The following is a 10,246-nucleotide window of genomic DNA, read 5'->3' as shown; positions in this document are numbered from 1 at the left end:
GCAGCTGTAATTGGTGCAAAAGGTGGTTCTAAAAAGTATTGACTTTGGGGGGGTGAATAGTTATGCACGCTCAAGTTTTCTGTTTTTTTTGTCTTATTTCTTGTTTGTTTCACAATAAAAAATGTTTTGCATCTTCAAAGTGGTAGGCATGTTGTGTAAATCAAATGATACAAACCCCCTACAAATCCAGGTTGTAAGGCAACAAAATAGGAAAAATGCCAAGGGGGGTGAATACTTTCGCAAGCCACTGTATAGCTCCAGGGAAAAGTCTGACTTGGACATGAGAGAATATCGTCTTTGAAAAGTTTTCATTTTCTAACACAGTCATAAAAATTGTAAAACATCTGGCTGCAGATGACAATCATGTAACTCTCTATGTATGGGTATTGTATTGTGAATGTTAACAGTCATAGTATGTGCTATAATACTGACTTGTTTTTATAACCATTTTATAGAATGATTTAATGAATAATCGACATGATTCACAGAACATTTCTCCAAATGTAGTCCCAGCTGGAAAGGGAGCAGATACTAATGTAACAGTTAATAAACAAGTCAACAGCTTTATACTGGCATAACGTGCTGGCATAAAATACTTAAATAAAGTACTGGCATAACGTACTTGCATAATGTACTAGCATAACATGCTGGCATAGTACTGGCATAACGTACTAGCATAACATGCTGGCATAAAGTACTGGCATAATGTACTGGCATAAAGTACTGGCATAACATGCTGGGGTAAAGTACTGGAGTTACATGCTGGCATAAAGTACTGGCATAATGTACTGGCATAAAGTACTGGCATAACGTACTAGCATAACATGCTGGCATAAAGTACTGGCATAATGTACTGGCATAATGTACTGGCATAACGTACTAGCATAACATGCTGGCATAAAGTACTGGCAAAACGTACTGGCATAAAGTACTGGCATAACATGCTGGGGTAAAGTACTGGAGTTACATGCTGGCATAAAGTGCTGGCATAAAGTTCTGTCATAAAGTTCTGGCATAACATGCTGGCATAAAGTACTGACGTAAAGTACTGGCATAACGTACTGGCGTAAAGTACTGGCATAAAGTACTTGCATAATGTGCTGGCATAAAGTACTAGCATAAAGTACTGGCGTAACATGCTTGCATAAAGTACTGGCATAAAGTGCTGGCATAAAGTACTGGCATAAAGTTCTGTCATAAAGTTCTGGCATAACATGCTGGCATAAAGTGCTGGCATAAAGTACTGGCATAACATACTTGCATAAAGTACTGGCATAAAGTACTTGCATAATGTGCTGGCATAAAGTACTAGCATAAAGTACTGGTGTAACATGCTTGCATAAAGTACTGGCATAAAGTGCTGGCATAAAGTACTGGCATAAAGTTCTGTCATAAAGTTCTGGCATAACATGCTGGCATAAAGTACTGACGTAAAGTACTGGCATAATGTACTGGCGTAAAGTACTGGCATAAAGTACTGAATTAACGCACTGGCATAACATACTGGCATAACATAGTGGCATAACGTGCTGGCATAAAGTACTGGCATAACATACTTGCATAAAGTACTGGCATAAAGTACTTGCATAATGTGCTGGCATAAAGTACTAGCATAAAGTACTGGCATAAACTTCTGGCATAAAGTACTGGCATAACATGCTGGCATAAAGTACTGGCATAAAGTACTGGCATAACATGCTGACGTAAAGTACTGGCGTAAAGTACTGGCATAACGCGCTGGCATAAAGTACTGGAATAAAGTAAAGTACTGGCATAAAGTAACGTGCTGCCATAAAGTACTGACATAATGTTCTGTCATAAAGTGCATACAAACGTAGCATACAAAAATCCTAAAGGAATCCTGCAGCAGGACGTACAGAGCGACAGTCAAATGATGGTCAGACAGTTTAAAAAAACAACGTTCGCACAACCTTCTCAACCTGTTGTTCTCATTCTGTTATCTCTGACCGCATACCTAAAACATCTCTGAGTGCACCCCTTGGCTCAGTAATCTCTATGTTACTTTAGGTGTGTGTGTGTGTGTGTGTGTGTGTGTGTGTGTGTGTGTGTGTGTGTGTGTGTGTGTGTGTGTGTGTGTGTGTGTGTGTGTGTGTGTGTGTGTGTGTGTGTGTGTGTGTGTGTGTGTGTGTGTGTGTGTGTGTGTGTGTGTGTATATATATATATATAAACTTGCATGCGTGAGGAGCACACATCTTATCTCTTTTACCGTTATTCCTGGCTACCATCACTGGACACACCACCTTGTAAGGAGAAAAGAGGACTACACGTTGGGGCCATAGCATGCCACTTTCCCAGAATGCTTTGGGACTTTGTTAAATTACACCCAGAGAGACAGCAGAGAGCTCAGTGTCAGTGTGTGTGCAGTGGAAAAAGGGATTACTGACTTCTGAAGAGTATCTGGGCTGATTCTAAAGAACAACAGAGCCACCAGCTTTGTCTTGGTGTGTTGTCAACAATTTAGTAGTAAAATAATCTCACTGAGTGAGTTGTAGTTTCAGTGTGTGTGTGTGTGTGTGTGTGTGTGTGTGTGTGTGTATGTGTGTTTTAGACACCAATTCTCACCATGGCTCTGACCAGCTCTTCATCCAGCCGTTCCTCCTCTTCCTCGTTCCGCTCGTCAGCCTGCTACAGCAGTTCCAGCACCTACCGGTCAGAGGGGTCTGGTAGTGGGGCGGCGGTCCCCCTGTTTGAGCCTTTCCTGGAGGCAGCAGGGGTGGGACCCCAAAGCCTGTTTGGAGAGGAGGGGGATGTGGCCCCCCTGTGTCTGGCACCCTTCAGCCGACACTGCAAAGACTCTTACGGGCACCCAGGTGAGTGAGGGGTTGTTGGGGTGAGGCGGAGTTGGGGGTTTGGGTAGAATAACATCAATGGTAGGTAGGGGGCAGCAGGTAGTGGTTAGTGTTGGGCCAGTAACCAAAAGGTTGCTAGATTGAATTCCTGAGCTGACAAGGTAAAAATCTGTCATTCTGCCCCTGAACAAGGCAGTTAACCCCTAGTTCCTAGGCTGTCATTGTAAATAAGAATTTGTTCTTAGCTGACTTGCCTAGTTAAATAAAGGCAAAATTAAAAACAGTAAACAGTGGTTAAATTGAGCAGAAGCTATCCAGGGCCAGGCTCCTGCACCTTGGATAAAAGCTAGCCTAGTGGTTATGAGCAGTTAAGAGTGCTGGGCCAATAACCAAAAGGTTGCTGGTTCAAATCTCCAAGCTGACTAGGTAAAAAAAATCTGTCGACGTGCCCTTGAGGGACAACAGGGAGAAGCAATTGAATACAAGCTTAACAAAAAAATTGAACTTGTTAAATCATTTTTAGCCCATCCAAATATGGGTTGACTTAGTTATTTTGAACACGCTCAGTTTTCTACCACAAAATGGCGAAAGAGAGTTGACTCTTACATGTCCAATATTTCTTTAAAAATATATTTTTACCATATTAAAACAAAAGTTCAGTTCAAGTAACAGGGTTCGCCGTTAAAAGGTCAAGATCACTTTTTTTTTGTTTTACCAATTCTCAATTTCCAATGTAAATGGCATGTTATAGGAGTGTCCAGACACTTGTCATGCAATTTCACTTGCTTTTGAGAAACGTAACACACCAGCGATAGACTTCCTCAGGCTTGTTCTGCAGTATGGGGGCCAAGGATGAAACATAGACAAAGGCTCCAAAAACACCTAAATGTGCCTTTTAGGAATGGCAGAGCTCTCATTATGGTGATGTACAGTTGAAGTCAGAAGTTTACATACACCTTAGCCAAATACATTTAAACTCGGTTTTCAAAACTCCTGACATTTAATCCTTGTAAAATTTGCTGTCTTAGGTCAGTTAAGATCGATCACCACTTTATTTTAAGAATGTGAAATGTCAGACTAATAGGAGAGAGAATGATTTATTTCTTTCATCACATTCCCAGTGGGTCAGAAGTTTACATACACTCAATTAGTATTTGGTAAGATTGCCTTTAAATTGTTAAAATTGGGTCAAACGTTTCGGGTAGCCTTCCACAAGCTTCCCACAATAAGTTGGGTGAATTTTGGCCCATTCCTCCTGACAGAGCTGGTGTAACTGAGTCAGGTTTGTTGGCCTCCTTGCTCGCACATGTTTTTTCAGTTCTGCCCACAAATTTTATGGGCGTTGTGATGGCCACTCCAATACCTTGACTTTGTTGTCCTTAAGCCATTTTGCCACAACTTTGGAAGTATGCTTGGGGTCATTGTCCATTTAGAAGACCCATTTGCGACCAAGCTTTAACTTCCTGACTGATGTCTTGAGATGTTGCTTCAATATATCCAAATAATTGTCCTCCTCATGATGTCATCTATTTTGTGAAGTGCACCAGTCCCTCCTGCAGCAAAGCACCCCCGCAACATGATGCTTGCCACCCCCGTGCTTCACGGTTAGGATGGTGTTCTTCGGCTTGCAAGCCTCCCCCTTTTTCCTCCAAACACAACGATGGTCAGTATGGCCAAACAGTTCTCTTTTTGTTTCATCAGACCAGAGGACATTTCTACAAAAAGTACAATCTTTGACCCCCATGTGCAGTTGCAATCCGTAGTCTGGCTTTTTTATGGCGGTTTTGGAGCAGTGGCTTCTTCCTTGCTGAGCAGCCTTTCAGGTCATGTTGATATAGGACTCGTTTTACTGTGGATATAGATACTTTTGTACCGGTTTCCTCCAGCATCATCACAAGGTCCTTTGCTGTTGTTCTGGGATTGTTTTACACTTTTCGCACCAAAGTACGTTCATCTCTAGGAGACAGAACTCCTTCCTGAGCGGTATGACAGCTGCGTGGTCCCATGGTGTTTATACTTGCGTACTATTGTTTGTACAGATGAACGTGGCACCCTCAGGCGTTTGGAAATTGCTCCCAAGGATGAACCAGACTTGTGGTCGTCTACAATTTATTTTCTGAGGTCTTGGCTGATTTCTTTTGATTTTCCCATGATGTCAAGCAAAGAGGCACTGAGTTTGAAGGTAAGCCTTGAAAGACATCCACTGGTACACCACCAATTGACTCAAATTATGTCAATTAGCCTATCAGAAGCTTCTAAAGCCATGACATAATTTTCTGGAATTTTCCAAGCTGTTTAAAGGCACAGTCAACATAGTGTATGTAAACTTCTGACCCACTGGAATTGTGATACAGTGAATTATAAGTGAAATAATCTGTCTGTAAACAATTGTTGGAAAATGTACTTGTGTCATGCACACAGTAGATGTCCTAACCGACTTGCCAAAACTATAGTTTGTTAACAAGAAATTTGTGGAGTGTTGAAAAATGAGTTTTAATGACTCCAACCTAAGTGTATGTATACTTCTGACTTCAACATGGGCATGCTCACACACAGGCCCCCTATTGCAGAACGAGTCTGAGGAAGTCTATTGTTTTTTGGGGTAAGTTTCTAAAAACCAAGTGAAATCTCAAAACAAAGTGTCTGAACACTTCTATAACATGTCATTACATAAAAAAGTTAACTTGTCCTTTAAATGAGGGACAAATGTAAATGAATCACCAATCACATTAAATAAATAATCATCTTCAGAAATTACTTCGTCAAAGCAAAAGAACAACTAAAGCTTTACAATGATGGGGACAAGTTAGGGGTTAAGTGGGTTAAAATCTTCCTAGAAGTCAGAAAAACATGACGTGGGACATGTCAAAATGCAGATTTTTGGCACTTTAGCAAATCTTTGTTAATATAAAATATCTGATTTATAAAATGTTCCATTGGTTTATATTACAGGGCATTTAATTTAATATAACATACTTTTAAAATGCAGTATTGGTGCACAATTTGTACTTAAAATATCAAAAGGCACTGTATTTGTGGAATGGCCCAGAAGCTGCTAGAGACTGTGGAAGTTACATGTATTCTGGTAGAAAAAGCAGCATCTCAAAGAAGATAATGAATCAGAACAGTGGGAGATGTCTGCCATAGGGCTCCAACCAGTCTCCAGTGTCTTAGCTAAAATGCTTTAATAGGCTGTAAGAGGCCTGCCTGAGTGTTGGACAGTGTCGAGGCAGTGAAACTCTCATAGGTGCTAAAATGCCAAAGAGGGAAATTAAAACTAAGGACCTTCCTCAGAGCCATAAACATACAAAATGATAACGATGGCTTTAAAGACTGTTTATGGACTGTGTGTAGCTACTGGATGTCTAATAACCCAAATCAAAATTATTATTACAAATTATATTGTGAAATATATCAAACTTTTACATTTTTCTCTGTCTTACAATGAAAATATGTTGTAAATAATAAAGTGAATATGTAAAAAGTAAAACTTTTAAAGAAAAAAACAGTTGACAGCATTTATGAGTAAGTCTTTGGTACCTCCCTGTATGATAACTATTTGACAGATATTCTTTCAAAATAATATTTATTTATTTTAATACATGTTGATGTCATAGATTAATGGTGCCACCTGTCAATGATTTTAGGCGGAATAATTAGGATTTAAATGGTTTCATTGTCCAGATCCGTTTACACTTGTGAGATATCCAGACACAATGGGTGCCTGACTACCTCCGCAGTTGGGCAGTAAGATCATGTGGACACAACCGGTACAAAGGACGCAGGTTAGCACCGGGGATAAACGGGGCTTGAGTTTGGCTCTATTTTGTGCTGAGGGGTATACTACGTACCAGGTTTCAGGAGTAAGCGAGGTAACTTTAGTCAACTCTGAGTTAACCCAGTCATATGAAAGTGGCTCACCTTTTGTTCAGGTACATTTCTATGGCAACGAATCCTTCAGAGCTAACCTGCTCCAGGGCGGAGCTCTAGAAAGATGCCAGAATTTCTGACTTGGAATTTCGAGTTGGCTGAGACAGTTAAAAATATTTTTTCCCAGTTGGAGTTTATTTTTCTTTCTGAGTTCTCAGTTGTCTTGAACGCACTGAAGTCAGAAGTCGGAGATTTCCAAGTTCCCAGTTGTTTTGAACGCAGCATAACTCAGGGCTAACTCCATTTATCCTGAATGAAGTGTCTGAGTCTTCATTTGAGGAAGAGGACTGATTACATATTTTGTAGTTGTTTTTTGTGAGTTTTAAACAAGTTTTCAGTAGTTCTACACATTTTGCCAAGGGACAGAGATAACATTTTTGCAGTTTAAAGCTAATTTCCTGCAATTCTACCCATTTTGCCATGATTTATGCCACGTTAATAATATCTGAGTGAGAGTGACCAACAAAATCAATGGGAGCCCACTGGAGGCCAGGCCCCTGGCTACGTGTCCCGAGTGCCCGGTCGGTATTCGGCCATGATTACTACAAGTTTAGATAACTGGCTAGACTAATTTACCAATCGAAAAATTGTTAGCTGACATGGTTAATTGAGTGACTGTCAGTGACTGACTAAACAAGAGAAAAACTGCTGACGCACAACCAAATGTTTAACTTACTCTTGTTTAACGTATTCTACTATTCTAACTCTCAACAGTAAATTGAGACCCCAACTGAGTTTTTTGGGATTCGGGGCCCCCTAGTGGCTGGGGGCCCTAAGCGACCGCTTATGTCGCTTATGACTGGAGCCGGCCCTTCTGACCTAGAATGCGAAGCTACCTGAAGCTGGCTAGCTTTATAAAAGCCTGATTAGATCTAGCTTGCTTCGTAGTATACCACTCAGGTTCTTTCTGGGAATTAAATTAGCTTTATGTTCCAAACAGAATCATTGCTCACTCATGAGCTTGAATGGCCTGTATTCTCCAGTTGTCTCTACATAAAACTGAAATATATCCTCCCCCAAGAACTGGATAATTAACTTTAAATCACTCATTTTTTCCCTTAATTCCTTTATATATTTTCTCTTGCTCTGGTTTATTCTTCCCCAAGTTGGTGATGTTAATGAGAACAAGAAAATAAGAATTGAATAAATCAACATATTCATGTCTCCACTCACTGTTTTGTCTGCACTTCCCTCCAGGCCCAACAAGTGGCACTGTGACAGGTCGTCCTGCCAGTATGGGCGTGGTCAGATCGTTGGGGGATAGTTACTACATGTCAGCTGACGTCAGTCAGTTTGAACCTCATGACATAGTGTTGATGGCCTACAACCACAACATAGTCATCCACGCTGAAAAGGTGAGTGTCTGAAGGTTATAGTGTGTATGTGTGGGTACCCATTAGTGAAAGAGGATGTGTCTGTGTGCACACTGTAGGTACAAATTATAAGTGCAATGATGTGTGTGTGTTCATTGTGTGTCCTGTTTCATGATGTGTTTGGTTATTGTGTACTGGGGGATGATGAGGGAGAAGTGTGAATCCCAATGAAGGGTGAGGCTATTGGAGAGCTATATACAGATGCCATACCTTAATTTGAGCCAGTTTGCTACAACAGGAAAATAATCCGGCAGGAAATGTGATTTGTTTTGAATATTATAATTAATTGACATTTTTTGCAAGGGTTGACACATTTTTGCTAGGGCAAATCAAGGCTGACATTTTAAAGTGGAAATTGCAAACTTTAGAAGCCTTCTTAAACCTTGAATGCACTACGAGTTTGCGTTTCCTGTTGTGCAGGAACATTCCTGCAACAACAGGATGATCAAATTGAGATACAACATCTGTATTTTACTGCTATAGCTGACCATTAACTGTACTGTATAATCTCACTAGGCCTCCTGCTCTCCCAGCCTCAGCCAGGTGTAAGAAGTTTGTAATCAGTAGTAAATGGCAGAGTGGAGAGAGAGGAAACGCTGCTGAGGCTGTAAGGCAACCATGTCACAGCTCCTCTTTATTAACAGGCCAGAGAACCACTTAATAAAACCTACATCCAGTCCTCTCATCCATTCACCATGCAGCCCCAAGGCCCTGCTTAGACAAATACTGCTCTTTGGTCAACCGTTTGTTGTGATTCTCTGCCTGATCTCAGCTCCCCACCATCTTAATTTGACCCTGATTCTCACAGCAGGAAAAAAAAATACTTCAGCAACAGGACTTTTAAATAATGTGGATTATAATTAATGGACATTTTCCTAGGGGTTGATACATTTTTTGTTAGGGCAAATCAAGTCTGACATTTTTAAGTGGAAGTTACAAACTTTAGAAGCCTTTTTAAACCTTGAGTACACTACAATTTGCATTTCCTGGTACGACAACAGTGATCAAAAGATACATCTGTATGTACTGACCTCACTGTTTCTCACCTTCATCTCCCTCTTCTCACCATCCCTTCTTCCCTTGATTTATCCTCTATTCCCCCTCTTCTCACCTTCCCCCCTTCCTTGACCTTCCCTCATTATATTACCTCTCTTCTCAATCTCTCCTTTACTCCTCTGCTGGCCATCTTCCATTTCTCTTCCTTCTTCCTCCCTCATTCTCTCACCATACCCTCTCTCTCTCAGGTGTTGGAGGATGGGAGTGTCAGTGATACGTTTACCCATAAGACCCTGCTACCGGAGGACATGGACCCCCTGTCGGTCAGTGGCACACTGACCCCTGATGGCATGCTGGTGGTCAGTGTCATGAGGATCCCCACTATGGGGGTGATGGAGCCCCCTACACCCCCCGCATACCGCTCTGAGGCACACCTCTGACTGACTTCAGATGGTTTTCTATTTTCACCCTCCAGTTTTATACATAGAAGAGATGTGATGTACTGAAACACTATCGTTAAAAAATGATTTGATTTCAGTTGATTTATTTTTGTTTATGGGTTAATGTTGATTGTTGATTTAATAAATGAATCATCTTCAAAGAAAATGCATCATTAACGTTGTACCATATTAAAGTAACATGGGTTTTGGTTTATTACATACACAGTACATCCTAGTCAAAGAAAAGTTCAGACCAGGATACAGATAGACATCCCCCCCCCCTCCAAACTGAACACACTGGGTAGACCTGAGATAGAGCTCTGTTCATGAATAAGGGACTAGCTATTTCTTGCATATTTCCTGACAATGAATTCTTGTCCAGAGTCATAGAGCCAGTAGTATCTTGGATGATAATTGGTCTGACAAGTTTTAAGAGAAGCAAAAAGAAATCCCATGCTTGTCATCTCCTCTCTCCGTCTCCTAGCCTCTCGCTCACACAGTATCAGTCATAAGTCAGAGTTTAGTTTGCTCAGGGAAACTTTCTTCATAGAGCCCTCTGCACTTTTTTATTTAGCAGCAATTACATCAATCTGCCTGTCTGACTATGAGTCACAGTTAAAATAGTCCCCCCTTGTATCCTCCTTACTCTCTGCCAATCTGGGGAGACGGACTTTTACTGTGACACCTTCATTTATTA

At 40.9% G+C, this 10,246-nt stretch overlaps 1 protein-coding gene across 1 annotated transcript; it reads left to right on the top strand.

Annotated features, from left to right (window-relative positions):
• Positions 1-2,394: 2,394 nt before the first annotated feature.
• LOC120028267 (heat shock protein beta-7-like) lies at positions 2,395-9,598 on the top strand. Its single transcript, XM_038973441.1, has 3 exons — positions 2,395-2,831; positions 7,938-8,095; positions 9,358-9,598. Exons 1-3 carry the CDS (start codon positions 2,585-2,587, stop codon positions 9,547-9,549), a joined length of 597 nt encoding a protein of 198 aa, XP_038829369.1. The 5' UTR covers positions 2,395-2,584; the 3' UTR covers positions 9,550-9,598.
• Positions 9,599-10,246: the final 648 nt, after the last annotated feature.

This window comes from Salvelinus namaycush, chromosome 34 (assembly GCF_016432855.1).
Source record: "Salvelinus namaycush isolate Seneca chromosome 34, SaNama_1.0, whole genome shotgun sequence".
NCBI classification, from domain to species: Eukaryota; Metazoa; Chordata; class Actinopteri; order Salmoniformes; family Salmonidae; genus Salvelinus; species Salvelinus namaycush.
The sequence above is the reverse complement of the archived record's forward strand: the minus strand, read 5'-3'. Positions and strand labels throughout refer to the sequence as shown.

Bases quoted from the DNA above. Each gene is read 5' to 3' on its own strand.
- LOC120028267 (XM_038973441.1), top strand. From the start codon at position 2,585: ATGGCTCTGACCAGCTCTTCATCCAGCCGTTCCTCCTCTTCCTCGTTC. The intron at 2,832-7,937 runs GTGAGTGAGGGG...ACTTCCCTCCAG, and splicing joins AGACTCTTACGGGCACCCAG to GCCCAACAAGTGGCACTGTG. The intron at 8,096-9,357 runs GTGAGTGTCTGA...TCTCTCTCTCAG, and splicing joins TAGTCATCCACGCTGAAAAG to GTGTTGGAGGATGGGAGTGT.